The sequence below is a fragment of the Miniopterus schreibersii genome, assembly GCF_964146895.1.
Source record: "Miniopterus schreibersii genome assembly, chromosome: 1".
Taxonomy (NCBI): Eukaryota; Metazoa; Chordata; class Mammalia; order Chiroptera; family Miniopteridae; genus Miniopterus; species Miniopterus schreibersii.
The window spans coordinates 82,466,014-82,492,364 of record NC_138101.1 but is presented as its reverse complement, the minus strand read 5'-3'; the positions used below and the strand labels follow the sequence as shown (position 1 = coordinate 82,492,364).

The window sequence follows — 26,351 nt, the reverse complement described above, 5'->3', positions numbered from 1 at the left end:
GACTTTCTCCCTTTACCTCACTTTCCCTAGGCCCTGAGTGAGATAGTGGGGTCTCCTTATACTGTGGTGCCCAACAGGACTGTGACATTAGTGTCTTCAGAGACAGATATGAGTGGAGGCTGGGGAGGGAAGGGGAAAGAGCTCTGTCTGGCATCTGTGCCTTTACTACCTCAGCCGCAGAGACTGCACGAGCAGCACCTGCAGTGGCGGGAGAAACTGGATTCCACTGGGGATTTTAGTGGAAGGGGTTCTGGCAGCAGCTGCAGGAGTTCTAAACGGTGTCTGTGCTGGGGTCTGGGAGTATTTCTGGGGATGACAGCAGGATGACAGTCGAAGGGGGAGTAGGTGATCCACCAACCCAGATTATGATAACATCAGTCAACACTTACCAGGCATTGTTCTCCGTGCTGTTTATGTATTAAATCATTAACGAGGCTGGTGCTATTGTTACTTTCTTTACATATGAGGCAGCTGAGGCACAGAGAAGTTAAATAAGGTAGTCATTATTCGTGTTGTGGGTCCTTCATAAATTTTTCTCAAGGGTTGCCTGTATACTAACTTTGTCATATTGAATGTGCTGTATTGAACGAATTCATACCAAAAAAGGAAAATTAAAATTTTTCTTATGTTTTACCTGTTTACACACCCCTAAACTTGAGAACCAAGGGTGCTTTGCAATACCTCTTGTGGGACTCAGTTTAAAAACAAGAATTATCCGTAAAGGATTAGGTTCCTTGCCCAAGTTCATGCAGGTGGTTGTTAGCGGAGCTAAGATTAGTGTTAGAATTAGAACTTTACTCTTTGACTCATAGTTTAGTAGACTTTCTATTCACCAAATCTTTTATGATTCTTAACATTGGTGTGAATGCTGTCAGGTTCTCCTTCTAAATTATATTGGGGGAGAATGCATCTTGCTTGGAAAGGAAAATTATAATTTCTTATTTATACTTATACAGGGTGTGCCCCAAAAATGTATACACACTTTAACAGCTGAAATCTCAATTTTGAAAATGAAATGTATTTTAATAAACACTGCCTTTATAATTACTCAAAGTGTGTGTATACATTTTTATGGGACTCCCAATATTTTCTAGTTTAATGTCTAGGTCTCTATGACTTTTTTCCTGCTTGCTTTGTTCTTAATTTCTATTATTCATTTTATTTTGTATTCTCATCTTCCAATATATGAGGACTGTATAATTTGTGAAGCCTTCAAAATTGATTGCAGAATTTTTCTGAGCAGATTTACAAAATGATTTCATAAGTTTCTGAAGGAGTCTGTGGCCCCAACATATTAAGAATTATTGTTACATTTGGGTACTAAATGAGATAGCCCTCTTAGATCTGCCAAATCATAGTCTGTAAGCTGGCTGGCTAGGCTGTGACCAGTGTTAGGGACAGTGCAGTCTGCAACTGCCAAGCTTATCAGTGGAAAGAGCTTTGCTCCTTTCAAGGTCTCCACTGAGTGCTTGACACTCAGGTATGCTGAATGAACTTCTAAGAGCTTTCCTTTGATTCTATGAATTGGATGAAAAATAAACAAACAAACCATTTTGGGGATTAGCTGAACTGATTTTCTGTTTGAACTATCTGTGCACATAGATAAAACATATGGCATCCTCATCTGCTTGTGAAGTTCCTTTTTTGTTAAGAGAGCCAACCCATTAACAGCTATTGCTTCACTTTTCATACATGCCCACGGAAACTTGGAACAAAATATGAGCAACTGGTCATTTGATTCATTAGCTTCATCCTCTTGACTCTCAGAAGTCCCACCCTGCAGAACTTTACCTCTTCCCAGCAGAACTGGGGACAGATTGAGCTGCGTGGCTTTAGAACACAGGGGTCATTTTTTCCTTGCATGACTGACTGGAGCAGAACCCTCCTTTCACATGGCCAAATATTGGTCTGGTTGGACCTGATAAACTCTGCTGGCCTCACCCTGAAAACTCCCTGAGATTCCATCCCCACCCCCAGCACAAAAGTGTGTGAGCACCCAGCAGGTGGCAGATAGACTTTGTATACCTGGGGACATTTGCTGAGTAGCCTCAGACACAGCACTGGCACCAAGTTTGAACCTGTATCAGTCTGATGCGCACCACTTGCCCCTTCCTGGTGACTCACTGTGAACCTACCTCATGCAACTCATGTACTACCAGAGGCTCTTTCAGTGACTGAGCCTATCAGGCAGCCAGCAGGCAGAGACAGTTGTAGGGGTGACTTAGGACTTTTGCTGACCTGCCCCTGGGCCCGGTGCTCGAAGAAGCTAGCCTTGGTGCATGGCTTGGCCCTTCCAGTGTGCACACAGGCCCAGCAGAGGCAGCCATAAATTGTGGATCGCTTGTAGCTCCAAACAGGTTGCCCAGGACCAATCACAGGCAATATCTGACATTGGTCTGCACCAGAGTCCTGCCCAAGAGAGCCAAAACCAGCACACCCAGTGGCCAGCTTCACACAACATCAGAGCAGGGTCCAATAAGCTTCACCACCAGCAAATCCAAAGGGAGATCTTAGCAGGCACACAACCCTGCTGAAGTGAATTCTACTTCATGTGGTCAACACCTGCACAGCTGCTAACACTCTGTGGTCAAGTTCAAGCCTCACAGTCAGCCAGCCTGAGGGCCAAAGCCATGCACGAATGGGCCAAATAGCAATCAAGACTCAATTACAGCAGGAGGGCCCACATAATCCACACAAGGGACACTCCTGGAGCACCCAACTCAGGTGATCAAGGAGACTGCACCACTGGACCCCACAGGAAACCTGCTACATAAGGCCACCCCACAAAGACTGGGTATCATAGCAGATCTGTCTAATACAAAGAAACAAACACAAAGAGGCAGCCAAAATGAGGAGATGAAGAAATAGATCCCAAATGAAAGAACAAGAGAGATCTCCAGAAAAAGAGCTAGATTAAATGGAGGTAAGCAACTTATCAGATACAGAGTTTAAAGTAATGGTTATAAGGATGCTCAACAGCATGAAAAAGGGCATAGAGATCATAAAAAAGGACCAGTCAGAAATGAAGAATACAATACCTGAACTGAAGAATATACTATAAGAGCCCTGGTCAGTGTGGCACAGTTGGTTGGAGCGTCATCCCATACACAGAAGGGTGGCAGGTTCAATTCCCTGTCAGGGCATGTACTCAGGTTGCAGGTTGGAACCCCAGTCAGGAGGCAGCAAATCGATGTTTCTCTCTCACACTGATGTATCTCTCTTTCTTTCCCTTCCTCTCTAAAATCAATAAAAAACATATCCTTGGGTGAGGATTTTTTTTGAAAATGAGGATAGGCCCGTCCGGGCATGGCTCAGCGGTTGAGCGTCAACCTAGGATCCAGGCGATGGGGGTTTGATTCCCAGTCAGGGCACATGCCCAGGTTGCGGGCTCGATCAATGACTCATCATTGATGTTTCTATCTCTCTCTTCCTCTCCTTTCCTCTCTCTGAAATCAATAAAGATATATTAAAAAAAAAAAAACTTAATAAAAATGATGATAGTTTAAGGGACCTTTGGGACAACATGAAGCATAACAACATCTGCATCATAGTGGTACCAGAAGGAGAAGAGAGAGAAAGCAAGGAATTGAGAATCTGTTCAAAAAATAATGACCCAAAACTTCCCTAACTTGGTGAAGGAAAAATACACACAAGCCCAGGAAGCACAGAAAGTCCCAAACAAGATGAACCTAAAGAGCCCTACACCAAGACACATTATAATTAAAATGACAAAGGTTAAAGACAAAGGGAGAATCTTAAAAACTGCAAGAGAAAGACAGTTCTTATAAGGGAGCTCCCATAAAACTGTCAACTGATTTCTCAACAGAAACCAAAAGGGATTGGCAAGACCTATTCAAAGTTATGGGAAGCAAAAACCTACAACCAAGACTACTTTACCCAGCAAAACTATCATTTAAAATTGAGGGAGAAATACAGAGCTTCCCAGACAAGAAAAAGCTATAGAAGCTCATTGCCACAAAACCAGTATTACAAGAAATGTTGAAGTGCCTGCTTTAAGAAGTAGAAGAAGAAAAGGAAGAAAGAGGAACATAGTTAAAAAATAAAACACAATAAATATGTACCTATCAAGAATCATTTTAAGCATAAATGGCTTAAATGTTCCAATCAAAAGACATGGGGTAGCTGAATGGATAAGAAAGCAAGACCCATATATATACTGTCTACAAGAGATCCACCTCAGAATGAAAGCTATACACATCCTAAAAGTAAATGGATGGAAAAAGATATTTCATGCAAATGGAAATTTTAAAAAGCCGAGGTAGCAATACTTATATCTGACAAAATAGAGACAAAGTAGGATACTACACAATGATAAAGAGAGCAATCCAACAAGAGGATATAACCCTTGTAAACATTTATGCACCCAACATAGGAACATCTAAATATGTAAAGCAAATCTTGATGGACAAATGGAGAGATTGACAGTAATACAGTCGAAGTAGGGGATTTTAACACCCCATTGATAGGGTGTTAACACCAACAGGTAGATCTTCCAGACAGAAAATCAACAAGGAAACGGTGGTCTTAAATGACACACAAGATCAGATGGATTTAATTGACATCTTCAGAGTATTTCACTCCAAAGCAGCAGAATATACATTCTTTTCAAGGGCACATGGAACATTTTTCTAGGATAGGCCACATGTTAGGACACAAAATAGGTCTCAATTAATTTAAGAAGATTGAAATCATGTCAAGCATCTTTTCTGATCAAAATGGTATGAAACTAGAAATCAATCACAAGAATAAAACTGAAAAATACACCAGGACGTGGAGGCTAAATAACATGTTACTAAACAATGAATGGGTCAACAGTGAAATCAAGGAAGAAATTAAAAGATACTTTGAAACAAATGAAAATGAGAACACAACAACCCAAAATCTATAGGACACAGCGAAAGCAGTCCTAAGAGGGAAATTCACAGCAGTAAAGGCCTGTTTCAAGAAACAAGAAAAATCTCAAATAAACAATTGAGCCTTTCATCTAAAGTAACTAGAAAAAAAAAAAAAAGAACAACAAACAAAGCCCAAAGTGAGTAGAAGGAAGGAAATAAAGATCACAGCAGAAATAAACAAAATAGAGCCTCAAAAAAACAAACAAAAAACCACACAAAAGATCAGTGGAACCAAGAGCTGGTTCTTAAAAAAGGTAAATGATATTGGCAAACTTTTAACAAGACCCATGAAGAAAAAAAGAGAGAGGATCCAAATAAATAAAATCAGAAATGAAAGAAAAGCAGTAACAACTGACACCAAAGAAATACAAAGGATTGTAAGAAAATATTGCAAACAACCATATGCCAACAAATTGAGCAATCTGAAAGAAGTACATAAATTCCTGGAGTCATACAGTCTTTCAAAACTGAATCAGGAAGAATCATAGAATCTGAATAAACAATTTCAGCTAGTGAAATTAAAGCAGTAATAAAAAAAACTTGCAACAACCAAAGTCTTGAACTGGATAGCTTCACAAGTAAATTTTACCAAACATTCAAAGAAGAACCAACACCCATCCTTCTCAAACTATTCCAAAAAATTAAGGATGAGGGGAGACTCCCAAGCTTATTTTACAAGGCCAGCATTATCCTAATTCCAAAACCAGATAAAGACACTACAAAGAAAGAAAATTTTGGGCCAGTATCCCTGATGAACACAGATGTTAAAATCCTCAACAAAATATTAGCAGACTGAATTTAGCAATACATTTAAAAGATCATACACCATAACCAAGTGTGACTTATCCCAGGGATGCAAGGCTGGTACAATATTCACAAATCAATAAATGTGGTATATCACATAAACAAATTGAAGGATAAAAAACACATGGTCATATCAACAGATGCAGAAAAGCATTTGATATAATCCAGCACCCATTTAGGATAAAAACTCTCAGCAAAGTGGGAATAGAAGGAACATACCTCAACATAATAAAGATCAAATATAACAAACCCACAGCCAACATCATACAGTAAAACCTCAATATAGTGGACTAATTTGGGTGAGGGGGTGTCCATAAAAGCTGAAAGTCCATTACTTAATAAAGTAGGTTTTCCAAATATGTTAAAAAATTGACAAATTAGTTAGTTTACCTGTTTTTACCTATGTAGACACATTTTTGTAATTAAAATATGTATGAAAAGTTTAATTTTACAGAAAAGTTTTCTTTATGTATTATAGTAAGTTTAAATTTATACTGTCTAGTAAATTCGTGCATTCACCAGTCACCGTGAGTAAACAAATGCACATGGCTAGGGTGTGGCTTAGTGCACGTGAGAATATCAGCCAGCACACATTAAAACTGCTGCAAGCCGGCCAGCGTGGCTCAGCGGTTGAGCATCAACCTATGATCCAGGAGATTGTGGTTCTATTCCCAGTCATGGCACATGCCTGGACTGTGGGCTCAATCCCCAGGGCAGGGTTTGCAGGAGGCAGCTGATCAATGACTCTCTCATCATTGATGTTTCTATCCCTCTCCCTCTCGCTTCCTCTCTCTGAAATCAATAAAGACATTAAAAAAAAAACACAAAAAACACCGAAGAAACCAAAAAACTGCTGCAGAAAGTCACACCACTCAAAAACAGAAACAAATACCACATGATGCAGTGTGATCATGTGCTAATCATTTGTTGAACATTGCGAGCGGTGACTCTTGGATTCAAATATGTAGACTATGGTTGTAGATAAGTAATATTTATTTATGTTGACAAAATTACCACAGTGTTTTTTCCAACATATGGCCTATTTGCTAAAATTTGTTAAAAATAATAGTGAATTAATAACACAAAAAAATAACTTGTTAATTTAATTATAAGCAAATCTTGGTTAAAAGCATTTAAAAATTAACATAGTATTAATTTTCAAATATGACATATGGACTGGAAATTTTGTCTGTTAAATTCAAAGTCTGTTAAATTGAGGTCCGAAAAATCAAGGGTTTACTTTACTCAATGGGCAAAAACTACAAGTGTTTCCCTAAATATTGGAAACAAGACAGGGATGTCCACTTTCACCACTCTTATTCAACATAGTACTGGAAGTCCTAGCCACAGCACTCAGACAAGAAGAAATAAAAGCCATCCAAATTGGAAAGGAAGGAGTAAAGCCATCATTATTTGCAGATGACATGATACTGTATTTAGAAAACCCTAAAGATTCCACCAAGAAACTACTCGAACTGATAAATGAATTCAGCAAAGTAGCAGGATACAAAATAAATATCCAGAAATCAGTTGCATTTTTATACACTAATAATGAACTATCAGAAAGGGAAACCAAGAAAACATTCCCATTCACAATTGCTTCTAAAGGAATACAATACCTAAGAATAAATTTAATCAAGGATGTAAATGAGTTGTATTCAGAAAATTATAAGACACTGAAGAAAGAAACGAAGAAAATACAAATAAGTGGAAGTATATACTGTGTTCATGGATTAAAATGTCCATACTACCCAGACCTGGCCAGTTTGGCTCAGCGGTTAGAGTGCTGACCTGCAGACCAAAGGGTCTCAGGTTCGATTCCTGGTCAAGGGCATGTACCTCAGTTGCAGGTTTGATCCCCATCCCCGATCAGGGCTCATGTGGGAGGCAACCAATCGATGTCTGTCTGTCTCTCCCTCTCCCTCTCCATCTTCCACTCTCTCTAAAAAATCAATGGGGAAAAAATATCCTCAGGTGAAGATTAAAAAAAAATGTCCATACTACCCAAAGCAATCTATAGATTCAACACAATTCCTATCAAGACACCAATGGTGTATGTCACAGGAATAGAAAGAATATTCCAAAAATTTATATGGAACCATGAATGACTCCAAATAGCCACAGCAATCTTGAGAAAGAATAAAGTTGGAGGAATCACACTACCTGACATCAAACTATACTATAAGGCCATACTAATCAAAACAGCATGGTACTGATATAAAAACAGACACATAGAGCAATGGAACAGAATTAGAGAGCCCAGAAATAAACCCATGCCTTTATAGTCAATTAATATTTGACAAAGGAGGCAAAAACATACAATGGGGTAGTGATAATCTATTCAATAAATGGTTTGGGAAAATTGGACAGATATATGCAAAAATGAATCTAGATGACCTTCTTACACCATACACAAAAATAAACTTAAAATGGATTAAAAACTTAAATGTTAGACTCTAAACCATAAAAATCCTAGAAGAAAACATAGCCAGTACAATTTCTGACGTTTCCAATAACAATATGTTTTTCTGATATATCTCCTCAGGCAAGGGAAACAGAAGAAAAAATTAACCAATGGGACTAAATTAAACTAAAAGGCTTCTGCACAGCAAAGGAAACCATCAACAAAATGAAAAGACTACTTACTGAATTTGAGAATATATTCACTGATATAACTTATTAAAACTCAACACCAAAAAACCAAACAATATAATTGAAAAATGGGCAAAGGACCTGGATAGATACTTCTCCAAAGACAACATACAGATGGTCAATACACATATGCAAAGATGCTCAATGTCACTAATCATCAGAGAAATGCAAGTTAAAACCAGAATAAGATACCACCTTACACCTGTCACAATGGCTACCATCAATAAATCAACAAACAACAAGTGTTGGCAAGGATGTGGGGAAAAGGGAACCCTGTATACTCTTGGTGAGAATGCAGATTGGTATAGCCACTGTGGAAAACAGTATGGAGTTTCCTCAAAAAAATTAAAAACGAACTTATGACCCAGTGATCCCACTTCTGAGAATTTATGTGAAGAAACCTGAAACACTGATTTGAAAGTATACATGCTATCCCTATATTCATAGCAGTGTTATTTACAATAGCCAAGATTTGGAAGCAGCCCAAGTGTCCATTAGTGGATGAGTGGATAAAAAACCTGTGGTACATTTACACAATGGAATACTACTCAGCCATTAAAAAGAAGGAAAACTTACCCTTTGCAACAACATGTACGGACTTGGAGAGTATTATGCTAAGTGAAATAAGCCTGTCAGAGAAAGACAAGTACCATATGATTTCACTCATATGTAAAATCTAATGAACAAAATGAACTACCAAGCAAAATAGAGACAGACTCATAGATAGAGAGCAGGCTGACAGCTGTCAGGAAAGGGGGGGATTGGGGGGTCTGGTTGGGGAGGTGGAAGTATTGAGCAAAAAAAAGAAAAAGGAAAAACTAATGAACATGGACAATAGTATAGTAATTGCCAGAGGGAAGGGGGTGTGGGGGAGGAAGACGAAGGAAAGGAGGGACAAATGGTTATGGAAAGGGACTTGACTTGGGGTGGTGAACAAATAATACTGTGTACAGGTGATGTGTACACAGTACACCTGAAACCTGTATGATTTTGTTAACCATTGTCGCCCCAGTGAATTCAATAAAAAGGAAAACAATTGTAAATAAGAATGCAATTAAAACAGATTGTATGAATGTACTCCAGAAAGTAAGGTGCTGGAAGTTCTGAAACAACTAAATTTGATGTTCATGTGACCAAACCACAAGTTGGAATTTCTATTCAGTTGCTGTATCTGAGAGTGTCCTCTGTTGAGAAAGAAGAGGGCAGAGATCGATATTGTGTTTAAAATGATGGAAGTAGCAGCTTATCCATTATTTTTTTGCGATTTAACCTCAAGAAAAGAAAGATTCTTTGAATAATCTGCTGTCAAAAAGCAGAATAACATATTGATCAACAATGCCACCAATTTACAAGAAACTGCCAGTGAGTCTGAATTGTCCACTGAGCCATAAGGAAATGGTTTAGTGGATGGACTTATGAGATCTGCTGTTGAACAGATTTGGGCTAAATTTATATGTAGAAAGGAATTTCATGGCACAGAGAATCCTCTGACAAAACTATTAACTTGCTTGAGCAGAGTGAGGCATGGTGTCACATACAGATGCAGCAAGGTGGCCGCTCCCTGGGGGAGCAGATCCCTCCCTCAGAGAAGAGCAGAGTGTGAATCTTCTGGACCTCATGGTCAGTGTTGCAGCAGGAACTTTGAAGTATGTAGAAGGTTCTTTTGTATACTAAATGGGGAATGTACTTGGAGATCTAAAAGCCCAGAAATATTTTTCTTCTTCAAGCATGTAAAAAGAGACTTTGTGATGATCTTCAAAAAAAATCATTCCAAGCAATGCACACTGGACTCATAGGAGAAGAGAACCCCAATAGGTTCTCCCAGAGGGTGCACATCTCTACATTTCTCTGGAACACTTGGAAGGATCTATTATTTCTCAACCTGTGGCGTAATGTATTTTTTAAAATGAGTTTCCACTGTGTCCACCTTGGGACACAACACTTCCCAGAAACTGAAATATTCTTTTGTACTTCAAGCCTATTCACATCCATATAGCTGCTATACTTTTGCTGGCCCTCATTTAGCCGCTTGGAACAGAAACAGGTAAGTTGAAGACTAGCCACATCCCTGAATCTCACAGGAAAAGGTGTCCCAAAAAGTAAGAATATCCAGCAATTAATGAGGAAGAATTCATCCAGCAACCATCTGCTTCAGCTGCTGCAAAGTGAACTTTTCCAAACACTTGGTAATGCTAATTTTGACTGACAGACAAAGATAATTGACCAAGAAGAAAAATTGCAAAACTAAAGTAGCAGCTATGCTTTATTTCTCAGAAAAGGGGGGCTAAGGATGGCAAAAAGAAGCAGGGCGTACATGTCTAGCTGTAATTAGGCTCATATAAATCATACAAAAGTGAACTTAAAAAAATCAATGTACTTATCTTGAAGCATTTTGGGCATTTTGATAATGAAATGAAATGAAATGAAATGTAAACAAGATGTATTAATCCAGAAAAGGTCGAGGATAATTCTTATGTGGATTCTGCATAAGTTTTACTAGAATCAAGATTTAAAAACAGTGTCCCAACAAAACAAAAAGAGAATTACTATTATATAATAAACAGGTGTAGGGCATAATAATGCAAACTTTTGGTGTGTGTTCTAATCATATTTTGCAGTTTTATGGTTATTTTTCCTAGTGTTTCGGAAGGTAGTATAATAGCTCAGTGATCAGGGAGCTGAGGCTAGAGTGCGTCTGGGGTCAGGCTGACCTGGGCGTGAATCCTGGTCCCACCGCTTATTCGCTTATTCGCAGTGTGGTTCTGAGCCTCATTTTCCTTACCTGTAAAGTTAAATAATAATGGAACCTATCCCATAAGGAACTATTCAACAGGCATGGCCATTATTATTATCAATAATAAACATTAATATTTTGCTTCTTCTGTTGTAGATGATGTTAAAAAGTTGTTGAGAGAGTTAGATGTCATGAATTCCGTTATTGCTCAGCTCGCTCCAGAAGGTAAATTGGCATCCTATATGTATTTTTAAAAATAGGGCTGGTGTATTTTTCACATTTGATTACACTACTTATTGAAAATAGTTTGTGAAATGCCAAATGTGAATTGTCATTAAAAATATCTCAACAAGATGGGCTCCAACCAAGGTAAGATTTGTGGAGCTTTGGTTTTTAAAACTTGCTTTAAACTTTAAAGTTTAAAGTAATGGTTGAATAGGCATTTAGCATACTTATGTCATTTATTTTTGATATGCAGAAGAAGTAGTTATCCATGAGTTTGCTAGTCTTTGCCTAGCAAACATGTCTGCAGAGTATACCAGCAAAGTGCAAATATTTGAACACGGTGGATTAGAGCCTCTCATCAGACTGCTGAGCAGCCCAGACCCTGATGTGAAGAAGAATTCTATCGAGTGCATTTACAACTTGGTCCAGGTGAGAGTCATTCTTAAAAATGTGTTTTCACCAAAGAAGATTATAGAATTTGCTTTCCCATTTAAAAAAAAAAAAGCTTAGAACTCACCAGTTTTGATTAATCAGTACTTGTTGGTGCTATTCAGTAGTGATCATTCAGAGATAAAATAAAGGAAGTTTAGTGCAGATTCCTTTCAGTTTTCACATTTTATACATATTTGTCTCCCATGAAAGGGCATTTTAGAAATGTACTTAAAAAGAACAGAATGGTTTACAAATTAAGGCGGGATTATACTAGATAAGATGTATTTCTTTTGAAACAGGAAATCGAATATTCATGTTGAAGTAGGTTTGACCTGGACAGTTACCTATTGATCTAACCTTGGTGATCTAAGCACCGTGAATATAATATATGCCCTAGTCAGCGTACCAAGATTTTGGGGCAGGCTTATTTTTTGGTGAAAGTCTCCTGAGTCAGTATGCTGAACAGAATTCACTGTTCACAATTGTAAGATGTGATCTCACTCTGCTGCTCTCTTTGTAAAGGAAACTGACCACCTTCTCCCCCCAGCCTGTGTTGTCCTCTGTCCCCCACCACTGCCCCTACCTCCCAGCACAGCATTGGCCCTCTCACACCCGCAGCAGGTCAGCTCCCTGTCGCTGTGGACAGCCTTCTCTGCTGCTTTTCCTGCTCAGGTTCCTGAACAATCCCCACGCCCATTTGATCTGCTTAGATCAACTGAAAATACAAAAACACCACTGTAAGGAGCCATCAGTGAGGGTGAAAGGAAGGGATGGCAGAGCAAAGGTGAGGGAAGGTTCACTGAAAAGCAAATTGTCTAGACAAATCATACAGAAAAAGAGAGGCCAATAGGCTTAAGCCAAGGACAGCAAAAGCATACATTCCTGACCTTAGAAGTCCTTGCCGCTTGGCTGGGCACTGACTGGTTTTACCCTTACTCCTCCCTAAAAAAGACTTTTCTGGTTACCTAAGGCTTTACCTTATCCAATAGGCCAAAATAATCCCCCAAATGTGTTTGTGTTTTACATCCCAAGACCCCTTACAGCTCTATTTTCCCATATATATATTTTAAATGTTTTTATTGATTTTAGAGAGCGAGGAGGGGAGAGGGATGGAGAGATAGAAACATCTATGAGAAACATCGATCGCTGCCTCCTGCACCCCCCCTACTGGGGACCAATCCCACAACCTGGGCATGTGCCCTGACGGGGAACAGAACCAGTGACCTCTTGATGCATGGGGTAATGCTCAACCAACTGAGTCACACTGGCCAGACTCCCCATAATTTTTTTATCAATTAGAAATGAAAAGACTTACCTCCACTATTCTTCATAACAGAAATACTAATTAATAATTGTGTTCTTAATTTCCTAGGACTGCTGTAACAAAGTATCAAAAACTGGGTCCCTTCAAACAACAGAAATTTATTCCCTAATAGTTCTGGAGGTGGGAATTCTGAAATCAAGGTGTCGGCAGGGCCATCCTCCCTCTGTGACTCTGGATAGAATCCTTCCTTGCTCCTTCCTAGCCTCTGACGGTGGCTGTCAGTCCTTGGTGTCACTTGGTTTGCAGCTGTAGCACTGCAATCTCTCCCTCTGTCAATTCTCTCTCTTTTAATAAAGACACCAATTTTTATAAGGACACAATTAAGTACCCACCCTACTCCACTATGGCCTTAATTATATCTGCAATGACCCTGTTTCCAAATAAGGTCACATTTTGAAGTACTGAGGGTTAGGACTTCAACCTCTATTTGCTGGGGATACAATTCAACTAAAACCAAACAGAAACCTCTAATTTTTATGTCTGAAGGAAGCTGAATATTAGCAGTTGAAGGATGGATAGAGGAAAGCTAAGCTGTAAATGGGGCCTTTTCCACCTTTAATACTATTTTACGTTTACCACGTTTTGATTTAAAATGTCAGAGTTTGGGAGCTTTTCATGGCATTTTGTCTTGTTTTTCCCATTGCTCACTCCAACCAACCCCTCCCTCACCAACTCACACACACGAAATTACAGATACACAATGCAGAGCAATTTGTCTAGAGTCTAATGACCCCTTGATATTGTAAATGTCTTAAATAAAGGTCATGTGTCTGAGCTAAACCTGATGTGAATTTGCGTGTACAGGGCCTGCAAAAAGCACTGTGTGCATAAAAGCACATCATAAAAAATCCATTTGGATGAAGATAATAAGGAATGATGCCATCATTTCATTTTATCAGAGAGTGTGAAAAGAATTTCATTATGCATAGTTTTTGTTGTAATACTGTTTATAGTAGTCGGAATTTGCTGTAAAATAAAGAAACAATAGATACTGCAAAAGTCATAGATCATGTCTATGTCCTGTTATTGATAATGTCTGCATAGTTAAAATGGATATTTTGGTGTTGTCAATTGAGGGTGTGCTTACTTTTGTTTGTGAATTATTTTGGAAGGGACTCTGCAATGAAAGATTTCAAAACTATAAGTTTGAATATTCTTTGTTAGAAAATAGAAGTTCTCCATTTTTGAGGTTATATTTTACTTTAAAAATTACTTATTTGATTGTTTGTATTTCATGGCAGGATTTTACGTGTCGAACTACACTTCCAGAACTAAATGCAATCCCTTCTATATTAGAGCTTTTGAAGTCAGAATATCCAATTATTCAGTTGTTGGCTCTCAAAACCTTAGGTGTTATTACAAATGATAAGGAGTCACGAGCAATGCTAAGAGACAATCAAGGGATGGACCACCTTATTAAGATTCTGGAAACTAAGGTATCTAAAACATTTATTTAACTGTCTATGAGGAAATGTATCTCTCCTAAATGTTGTTATAAAATATAAATTATAGAATATTTTTAAATTTTTATATTTTTAGAAGAATTTTTAAATAAAATTTTATTTAAGCATGGTACTAAGTATAGTGGACTAATATGCTTATTGCTGCATAGTTTGTCAGCATGATTAAATCAGACTAATGATAAAGGCCATTATAAAATAATTTTTGAAATCTCCTGGGTGGTTTCTGAAAAAATTAAAAATTGAGCTACCATATGACTCAGCCATTTCACATTTGGGTATTTATCTAAAGAAAATGATTACACTAACTCAGAAAGATATATGTGCCCCTATGTTCACTGCAGCATTATTTACTATAGCTGAGATCCTCCTTCTGCCTAACATGATACAACTATCACGTGTACAACCAAAAGTGCATGGACACTTTTCCCAGGATAGAATGCAAAGTCCTCAGATGATGTTTACCATTCTCCTTGATCTCCCATAACTTTACTATGAAGTCAGATTAACAATACTTAAACACTAGTTCATAAAGTCGTACATCTTATATAAGGGCATAGAGAGGGAAACATTAAAGGTGTTGCATATACACACATATTCATAACAAAATAAGGAAGGAATATTAATGACAATTGCAACCTCTTTTCTATAACTGGTCACATGGTCATAGTTGGTATTTATAACTACCTTCTTCCAATACCCATCCCATATTCCCTTTGCCCTCAGCAAGTACTTTTGCTTGGTGGAGTGACCCAAATGTCATTTCTGAAGTGCCTGGGCCATTAGCAGTCTGCCTGGATTGGGTCCTTGTAGCTTTCCGTCTACTTTAATCACAAGGCACCCTTAGGAGACACCCGAATGGATCTCCTGTATTCCAGAGATACTCTTTCTTGCCTCTGTTATGGAGTAGCAGTCCGATTTCCTCTTGGTGGTGGGGATCAATCACCCCGGCCAACAGTAACTTCCTTCTTTGCCTGTCGATTTAGAGGCATAAGGAGCCCACAGTGGCCAGATGGTAGTGTTTTCTTTCCACGTCTTCTGGTGGAAGCATTTCTCCCTTTGGTACTAAGACCTCTAGATAAGCAGAGCATAAGGTCACAGAGACAGCAAAAATTTTGCTAGTGAGTCACTAGAGATAACAATGAGTGGTGTGCCTCCCATTTCCACCCCTTGATTCCTGGCACATGAACCCCGACTATGGTAGTAACAGCAGCATATGTTAGATGCTGATTCAGAACCTATAAAGCCTCCTGAAGAACCTTGCCCCAGACCTGCAAGGTATGCCCCTTGGCTAGCCCTGAAACTGAATCTTAAAAAGGACTTTCTATCAAACCAGCTTTAGGATGATGAGAATCAGGGTGAGGCCAGTGAATTCTGTGAGTGTGGGCTCATTGCCGCACTTCTTCTGCTGTGAAGTAAGCTCCCTGGCCAGAAGCAATGCTGTGTGGAACACCTTGGCGGTGGCCCATCTTTTCTGTTTCTCTCACTTTAAGGGTTTCCACCTTAAATTTCTAGCTCAGGAAGACTGCAGTTTTCCATTGCTATGGGGATTTGGGAGATTCCTCAGGCAAGACAGCCACACACTCACATCCTTCCCTCTACCAGTTGGAGATTTTAAGGAATATTACTTTTCTTCAGCTTCTGACTGCTTTTCCAAAAAAACTTTTCTTCAGATTTTAAAATTGTTGTTGGCAGAAGGTTGTATGAGCACCTTCACTTGGATACTATTGCCAGAAGTTTCCAGTAATTATTTTTACCTATAAAACACTTTGGAGTAGGGGAAATGAGAAAAGATGGGGCAAATGGTTAGGGAGTGTGATGTTACGTTAATAACAGAACTGTTTCCTCGGGCATCTGATCCCCAACAAAATTAATTACATTATGCTCTGACTGACCTTAATCCCTCTTGTGTAAAATTTGGAAAGTATAAGTTTCTTTTAGTATAACTTTCTAAAATTGTGTTTGCTTTTATTACTAGGAATTGAATGACCTTCATATAGAAGCACTTTCGGTGATAGCCAATTGCCTTGAAGATATGGATACTATGGTGCTGATTCAACAGACAGGGGGCCTTAAGAAGCTTTTAACATTTGCAGAAAACTCTACAGTTCCTGATATTCAAAAGAATGCAGCAAAAGCAATCACTAAAGCAGCTTATGATCGTACGTCTCAATTTATGTAGACTAAGCACACATGTTCCCTCTGTATTTTTTATTTTGTTTAGTACTAGCAAATACTAGAATATCTGTCTGCTTTTAAACCACCATTTAAGAATAGTGCTATACTTACTACGTAAGACAAAAATTCATCTCAATGCCAGTGAATTAAAGTAGAGATTGCTTTGTCAAGGACATAATATACTGAATGTGATCTAATTGTGACCGTATCTATTTTAAACAATTCAATCCTAAATTAAGTTTTAAGCCTTTGTTTCTCTTGATTTTGGCGTGATGCAGAATATGCGCATTGCTTGCGATCCTGAAAACATTATTTCAATAAATCCACATTTGGAATGCTATCTATGTAGTAATTTCAAGTTTCAGCTGAGTCAGTGCCATGTTACAGAGGTGTGAAAAATAATATGCTCATACTATATACATAATACAATTTCATTTCAGTGGCAAGCTATGTTGACATAAATCTGTAAAATATGAGAGATTAATTGTGTCACAAGCACCGAAGATAAAATTATAGTTTTAATTTATGTATATCTGGAGTATATGATTTAGTAAAAGATGTGACTTTATTTTTCCCCTTCCACATCACTCCTCATATAAATGATAACAACTTTGACTAGTTTAAGTGATTTATATTCTAAACATATATACTCATGTCTGTATGTATGTCTATGTGTATATTATGGAGAACATTTCCTTTTCAACCCATACTGGATTTCTTCAAGGCAAAGTTTGAATGCAGTAAGCCAAATTTCACTGTCCAGTACATAATTGATAAAGAGTCGTCTTTTGAGTTACTTTATATGCTCCATATCTAAAGATAGGCCATAAAATTAAGGTTTTAATATTGACAAAGATTGGTTGATTCAGAACTCTGTCTGATTGAACTAAACCTTGTCATATCTGGTCAGTTCTGTTTTCTATCTATCACAGGCCTTAGCTATTTGGGACCCAAAGAGAGGGCAGTAGGAAGATAGGGAAAATGTCACACCTAAAATTTTTGCATATCTCAACTTCTCTTTGAATTCATGTGGCTGGACTGTTAGAAGATTGTGTCAGTCCCTCTTGCAGTAGTGATTTCATGAGTTTATCACCCATCATGTGACACAGTAGTGGAGAGAGCACTCCGTGGAGGGTTCCTGGTGTTTTAGTTCTACTACTTGTTCCACTACTCGCACTGCACTGACCTCGGTATGTGACTATGAGTGAACAACAGCCTCTCTGGACCTATTTATTCATTCATTTATTAATGATTTATTGAGTCCAGCCCCTTGGTGTCAATAAAGCCAGAACAGGCAAGTAAATAGTCAGTCATAGTGCAATGTTAAGTGTGTTTGATGATGAAAGAACAAGGTCACCTAGGAGGGCCACCTAATGGAGACCTGGATCAGATAAGTCTTCCTGAAATAGAAAGGACCTATTCAGGCTAGAACCTATAGTAAATAATACACATTGGCTGGGCAAAGGAGATCCTGGTGGAATGGGAGAGGATCAGCAGTGCTCTAAGGTGACAGAATAGTATGTATAAAGGCCAGAGAGGGACAGAGCATGGTAAGTTCCAGAACTGAAAGTTTTCAGAGTGGTTAGTGAACAGAATGCAGCAGAAAACTGAGAGTTAATGTTGTAGAGTAATGAGGAGCCAAATGCTAATGGGTGTTATAAGCCAAGTTAAGGACTTTGAACTTTATATTGATAGCAACAAAGGGCATAGAATTGACTTAGAGAGAGGAGGGAACATTACAGATTTTCACTTTTTAAATAAAGAGCGCTCTTGTTGCAGGGTGGAGAAGAGGTTGGAAATGTCCAGGACCAGCCAAAAAGATCAGGAAGGAGATTGCTGGGGGTGATCTAGGTGAGAGGTGAAGGTGTCCTGAAACAGAGACGTGGTGCTGGAGATGGATTCAGAGGCAAGGAGAATTACCAGGACAGTGCTTGGCACATTGGAAGGTCCATAATTGTTTGTTGAATGACTACATGCATTGGGGGAAGTAGATGATGTCTAGGACAAGGCCAGGTTAATGGCTTCAGCAGCTGGAAATAGAATGGTGCCACTCATAGAAACAGGAACTCAGGAAGAGAAGCAGATTTTGAGTGAAGGAAAGGAAATGAGAGTTCTATTCTTTTTTTAAATTGTCATAAAATATATATAATATAAAATTTATCATCCTAATCATTTAAGTAATGGATAAGTAAATTCACTTAACCATTAAGTAAATCCACATTGTTGTGCCAGCATCACCAGCATTCATCCAAAGAACTCTCTTCATCTTACAAAGCTGACACTCTGTACCCATTAAACACTTTCCCTCCCTGCAGTCCCTGGCAACTACCATTCTTTCTGTTTCTATGATTTTGACTATTCTAAGTACTTACATAAGTGGAATTATACAATAATTGTCCTTTTGTGACTGGTTTATTTTACTTAGCATGATGTCCTCACTGTCCAACCATGTTATAGCATGTGTTGGAACTTCCTTCCTTTTTAAGGCTGAGTAATATTCCATTGTATGTATGGACCACATTTTGTTGGTCCATTCATCCATTGATGGGCATCTGGGTTTCTTCCACCTTCTGGCTATTGGGAATAATGCTGTTGTTAACATGGGTGTACAAATATCTCTTCAAGTCCCTGCTTTCAATTCTTTGGGGTGTATACCCAGAAATGGAATTGCTAGGTCATATGGTAATTCTATGTTTAATATTTTGAGGAATTGCCATACTGTTTTTCATAGCAGCTAAACTATTTTACATTCCCATCAGCAGGGCACATGAGTTCTAATTTATCCACTTTTCACCAACACTTATTTTTCATTTTCTTAATTGAATTTATTGGAATGACATTGGTTAATAAAATTACATAGGTTTTGGGTGTATAATTCTATAATACATCATCCGTGTAATGTACTGTGTGTTCACCACCCTAAGTCAAGTCTCCTTCTATCACCATTTACCCCCCCATACCCTGTTCAGCTTCCCTCCACCATTTTTTTTTTTCTCAATAGAAGCCATTCTAATGGGTGTGAAATGGTATTTTACTGTGTTTTGATTTGCATTTTCCTAATGACTAGTATGTTGCACATCTTCTCCCTGCACTTATTGACCATTTGTATATCTTCTTTGGGGAAATGTTTATTCAAATTCTTTTCCCATGTTTTAACCAGGTGGTTTATTTTTTTGTTACTGAGTTGTAGGAGTTCTTTATATATTCTAGATATTAACTTATTATCAGATACATGACTTGCAAATATTTTCTCCCATTCTTTGTGTTCCCTTTTCACTCTATTGATTGTGTCCTTTGATGCAGGGAAGTTTTCTATTTTGATGTCCAATTTATTTATTTTTTTCTTTTTCACCTGTGTTTTGTGTGTGAAATCCAAGAAATCATTAATGACATTAAATTCAATGTCATGAAGCTTTCCCCTTATGTTTTCTTCCAATAGTTTTAGTTTTAGCTCTTATATTTAGGTCTTTGATCTATTTTGAGTTTTTTTTGTATATGGTGTGAGGCAAGTATCCAACTTCATTCTTTTGCATGTGAATATCCAATGTACTCAGCACCATTTGTTGAAATCCATTCTTTATTTATAACACAAAAAATTGACAACATAGTCTTTAAGTCCCACCTGGCACTTAATGTTTTATGAATCTACTACATTACAGTTCCAAATTGTGTTTCCTGACTATTTTAGAATCTAATAACTGAATAGTTCACCTATGCCATTTGTGATTTTTTTTTCATGTTCCCTTCAACTATCTCTTTTGCAGGCTATAGAATCCTTGTCTTGTTTAGTCTTTCCCAATAATCATGTTCTCGGGTTACACTATAATCATTTTCTTACCTTTTCTGGACTTTCTTGTATTCATGATACCCTCCTTGAAGTATAGTGATAAGCATTATGACCAACATTTTAAAAACATGCACCATAATTTATATAATATAAAGATGGGCAATTTTATAATTTATGTTCAATCTTAGTCTGATAAAGCAGGTATTTTAGTCAGACTTTTGACCATATCTGCATATTGGGCCAACCCTTTGAAAGAAAGACCTACAGTGAATCCCAGGCCTCATTTCTCATTCAGGATGCAGAGCTCATAAGTTTTTCATTTTAAAATCTAAAATTTTTTATTTTGGAAAAATTCAAATTTTACTTTACATTTTCATTGAAGCCTTGTATATTATCAGTGTATCCAAGTATTCTATGCAATCTTGAAAGGGTATATTCTTTGCCTACTACTTAACAAATATTTATTGTGTGCATGCCCTATGCAAGGCACTATTCTAGAAGACAAGGATAACAGTGAATGAGATAAGTGAATAAATATTTGTTGAATAGACTAAAAGGTGTATTTCCTGTAGAATATAGAGTTTGCTATTTATCTTTTAGCTCTACTTTATAAATTATATTGTACAGTCCTTTTTGTCTTTATTTTTATTTATTTATTTATTTATTTTAAAATATATCGTTATTGATTTCAGAGAGAGGAAAGGGAGGGAGAGAGAGAAACATCAATGATGAGTCATTGATCAGCTGCCTCGTGCACGCCCCCAACTGGGGATCGAGCCCGCAGCCCGGGGAATGTGCTCTGACTAGGAATTGAACCGGGATCGCTTGGATCCTAGGTCAATGCTCAACCACTGAGCCATGCCCAGCCGGGCTTGTCTTTATTTTTTACTTATTTTGACCTATCACTGATGAAGAGTGGTATATTAGAAGTTTCCCACTAGGTTGTTTCTGTTGATTTTCTCTTATAACTTTATTTCGACTTTGTTTCATTTAATGTTATTTTATATCCACTACTGATTTTTTTTAAAACCTCACTTACTGCTTTTTAGCTTTAAATTCTAATTTGATATTAAGATTACCATGTATTATCTGTTGGTCTGGGCAGAACACAGTTCTGTAAACTCCAGATGGTTTAAATGAAGAGAAAGTGGAGAGCCTACTTTTACAGGTATAGGCAGGGCTAATGAAACAAACAAGGGATGGGGAGGTCCCCAGAAACTGGTAATATTGAGAAACCCTCACTACCACTAGATCCAAAGCAAGGTGATAAAACACTGTTAGACTTATTTTTACAACTATTGTGTTTGGCCTTATTTCTGACATCACCTTTTATGCCTTTTCCTTTTTCTATGCCCCCTCCTTTGTTTTCTTTTTCTTCTTTTTATTACATAGGTTTTAACATTTTTAATGGTTATTTTAAAGATAAACTTGCTATCTTGATCTCAAGAGATTTAGCATTTTCACTTTGTAACTCTTTTTCTTCCTGATATTTGTAATTTCATAGGGGGTTATAGATTCTCCTCTCTAAAATCTATGTAAACATTTCATTTTTGAGAATCACTTTGCCATTACATTCAATTTCATACATATTTACTGTTTAGAGTTCTGTACATATTATATCTCCTTCAGTGTACATTGTGAATTTCTCATAATAAAACATACTCATTCTTAAGATTTTATTTTTGATTTGTTTCTCAGTTAACCAGAGTATATTTTTTCAGTTCAGTATATATTTTTTTCAGGAATTGTCAGAGTGGTATATTTTTTGAGACCTTACCTGTGAATGTTTGTGCCTTTATATAGACAGGGTAGGGCAAAAGTTGGTTTACAGCTGTTCATATGGAAAATAATACAATATTTAATAAATAATAATAAAAGAATAAACCCTGTGCTTCTCGTACTCACAACTATAAACCTACTTTTGCCCCACCTTGTGTATGACAGTTTAGCTGGGTTTGGAATTCTTCTGCCATAACATTTTCTCCTCAAATTTCTATGAACCGTGCTTTTGTAGAGTCTGACTCTAAGGCCAGCCTCATTTCTATGTAAGATGCTTTCTTTTTGTTTTTGGGTAGAACCCATTATCCTATAAGTTTAAAAAAATTGCCAAAATGTGTCTGAGACTCTCTCTCCCTCTCTCTGTTTATTACATAGTAAAGCCTTTTGATCTCCAAAGTTGTGTTTTGTTTATTTTTCTATTATACTTTTGATTATTGTTTTTGTTTTAATATTTTTACTCGGGAATACTTATTATCTCTATACCATCTCTGTTCTCTTTCTTCTATGCCTATTACTCTTTCATAATATTGGTTTTTAATGTTTTATTCACCATGGAATGAGGAGTGCTCTGCCTAGACTTGGTTTGAATAAAAAGACAAGGCTTATCAGGGTGTCCTTTGCCTTTTTCCCCATCAGTTGAGATGACAATAGAATACTTTTGCCCAGTTTTGGATGATGGTGAGGCTTCTCTCTAATGTGGCATTGCAACACTAATGTGCTATTTTCCCCTGGTCCCACTGGTTATATAGGCAGATGTTGATATAAATTTGGAACATTCTATGGGGCCCATAATTGTTCACTGAGCAGGGGCATTTTGGAAGCTTGTTTCTTCTTCTCTTGCCCCTGCTTCAGGACCCTCTTTTTCTCCTTTTCTTCTCAATCAACCTCTCAATCAAAAGACTAGTGAATTTAAATAACCTCACCTCTTCGTCTTATCTCTGTCCCTTAACCTCCTGCATGTGTCTTCTGCTTCCACCATCCTGCAAAACCGATCCTTGTCGAATTTCACATGGACCTCCCAACTCCTAAATCCTACAGGTACATTTTCAGTTTTTTCTTTATTGATCTCTTTGTGGCATCCCCACTGTTGATTGACCCCTCCACCGGAAAACTCTTTTATCCCTTGACTTCCATAACACTCCTCTTCCCTCATGATGACTCTGTAATCATCAGACCAACCCTTTGTTTTTACCAACTTTCTGTCATCTGCCTATCATTTCAATATTAAAATTGCCTTCCCAAATTCTGCCTTGCCTTTTAAATCTCCCTGAGGAATCTCATTTGTGACTCATGTTTCAGCTGACTCCTTATTTGCTTATGAATCCCAATCTGTATCTAATTATGACCTGTCTTCTGAATTCCTGCCTATATTTCTGATGACTTCCAATCACATTCAACTACATTACCCAAACTCAACTTTTGAGGGGTCTTTAATTTCTTTGAAAAGCTTATGAAAGAGAACCACCTCCCAAATGCACATATGCCCAACATTCTGCCTGTGCCTTCAGGGAGTTCATGGACTTCTGGAAACTCATCTATGCCTTCTGGATCCAGGGACTCCAAGTTAATAACCCTTGGACTAGGAAAAATAGGATCAAGTCCCAATGCCTTAGCTTGGAATCAGAGATTCTTCCATCTTGTACTATGATATGGCCACTGATTATCCATTTCCTCTTGCTTGGATACTGTCCATTGTGCTGTACCATAATTTTTGTACATGTTTGCTCTGGTTTAGTCTGGATTCTGATTTTGGAAATTCAGTCTTGACCTATTGGTATCCATGTTCTTTAAATGGCTAGGCTTAGAGGGAAAATCACATTTACTAATTCCATTGCTTTTGGAGGTTTCAGCAAAATATCTGGCTTTTCTACCTTCCTTTCAGAAACGTTACAGTATACTTTCTCATGCTTTATCCTAGAGTACCCCACTCTGCTTTAAATATACTATTGGCTTCCTCATACCATATATCGTACCATATTTCATCTATCTCTACTATAGTGGATATACAGTACATGTCAGTTCATGCATAATACCCTGTGCATGAACTCAGGGAGTTTGATCTCATACTTTGGAATATCAACCAAGCACCGCCAGGCAAAAGTTAACTTCCATTGCTTAGCAGAACCCCCATCTTCCAAATGGGACAAGACTTACAGCTACCCTAACATCACTTGACCAACTGCCCACATGTATTACAGTAGAAATCCTTCACCTTTGTCTCGCAGGTTTCATCTGTTACTGAAAAAGTTTAAATTTTATAATTCAGTTCACTCAATTGGAAACCTTTGTCTATAGTCTCCTTTCCTAAATTGTTGTCACCTTGGGTGACTGTAAAACACTGGAGAAGTGAGTCAAATGAATCCGCAAATCCAATGGGTGCACAGGTGGTTTAATTTTCTTATAGTCTGGTCTGGCAGCTTGATTCTTGGAGCTTCTAGAAAGATAGATGATTCCACAAAGATTCAAGCTTTCTCCTAAAGAGTGAGCCCTCTCCTGATTGGCAGGATGGGGCTTTGAGAACAGCTCTCCATTCTAAGCTTCTGCAGAAGCAGAATTCCTCTAAGGCCTCTGAACGACGTTCGCCATAACATTTGTGGGTGGACCTGCCCATTCTGTTCAGAACTTAGTGCTGGCACAGAACCATTCCTCTTCCCTAGGCCCAGTGCTGGAGGCTAGACTGGCAACTTCCCCATTTACCTGATTATTCTCGTCTATTTTTGTTGATTTACTTACCTCTTACCGCTGTTAACCTGGCCAGATCCACAGGATCCACAGTAACCACCCCTTCCTTCCTGCCTCCGTGCCAGACTGTGCCTTGTTTTCAGGCCCTACCTGTATTTCTTGTCTACCCCTGTTTATATTCAACCACTGCCTGCCTTGACCTCTCTTGCCAGACCCAGCCAGATCAGGCACGCCTCACTTTATTTTAGACATGCCTTATTTTATATTAGTAACACAGATAAACTTTAAAAACTTATAAGAATTAACAAAGTTACCCTCTAATATCTCTGTATTGAAAGTAAATAATCATAAAGGAGTTTTAAAATAATTTTCCACAGAAAACTCCATTCTTAACTAGATTTTAATGAATATTGTTCCATATACTTTCATTAGGGACAATGTACCCACCAGTGTTCTTTTATAGCATTTTATTTTTTACTTACCATCATCATCATAAAAAAAAAAAATTTGTAGGCTTGGTAATGCATTATCATTGCATGTCAAAACAGTTGAAACAAACATGTAACACAGAGTCTTTAAGTTTTGCTTGTTGAGAAAAGTTTTAACGCACATTTTAACCATGGAAAACCCAAATCAGTTTGCCTTTGACCTGGCATCAGGAGGAGGAAGGTGTTAATTACCACGTCACCACTAGGTTATGAACTGGCGTTAACATCTCAGCAGGAGCAGAGCTGGCACAATAGAGACTCTGAGAAGAGGCGAAGGAAAGCATTGCATACAGATTTATTTTCCGTTACAAAACCTCATGCTTTTTATTTTAGTGATACTGAACAAATGTAATTTTTAAAGGACATTCCTCTATTCATAGCATAATTACCTTGCCATCTTTATTATCTGCATAATTAAAACATAAATACTTCACTTCTCTGTGTAGCAATTCAATGAAAGTACTTGGTTACTATGTTAATTCATCTTTTAAATTTATTATGGCCACGCTGCAGTCAGCACTTTTGAGGGTTAGTGAACACAGCTGGATTTTGAGAGCACTATCAGCAGGGCTGAGAAACGAATTGCCCATAGTATTTAAATTATTTTTTTAAATCTCTCCAATAATTGCATATACACCATTTTGTTTTGTTTTAATGCAACAATCACATACTCCGAACTGTCTTTTCAAATTAATTCTTTTGGCCGATTTTCCTGATAGAATCCGCACTCAGGGTGTTCTGTTTAGAAAGTTGATTTAGAGCCATCAGGGAAGTCTTACTTATAAATCTAAGCATTTTAGGTCAGATACTGAAAAATTTTCAGACTTTGTTTATTCAGAAAAACTAATAAGGACTACATATATTTTTAAACATTTTAGAAGCCACATACT

The 26,351-nt window shown here is 37.7% G+C and overlaps 1 protein-coding gene across 7 annotated transcripts in view; it reads left to right on the top strand.

Annotated features, from left to right (window-relative positions):
* The window catches only part of ARMC3 (armadillo repeat containing 3), a 90,925-nt gene that overhangs the window by 23,627 nt on the left and 40,947 nt on the right, over positions 1–26,351 (top strand). For all 7 annotated transcript variants that reach the window (XM_081143233.1, XM_081143230.1, XM_081143229.1 and 4 more), the window contains 4 exons: positions 11,263–11,331; positions 11,585–11,760; positions 14,329–14,523; positions 16,526–16,709. In XM_081143233.1, coding sequence (XP_080999359.1) covers positions 11,263–11,331; positions 11,585–11,760; positions 14,329–14,523; positions 16,526–16,709 — 624 coding nt within the window. The remainder of the gene's footprint in view (positions 1–11,262; positions 11,332–11,584; positions 11,761–14,328; positions 14,524–16,525; positions 16,710–26,351) is intronic.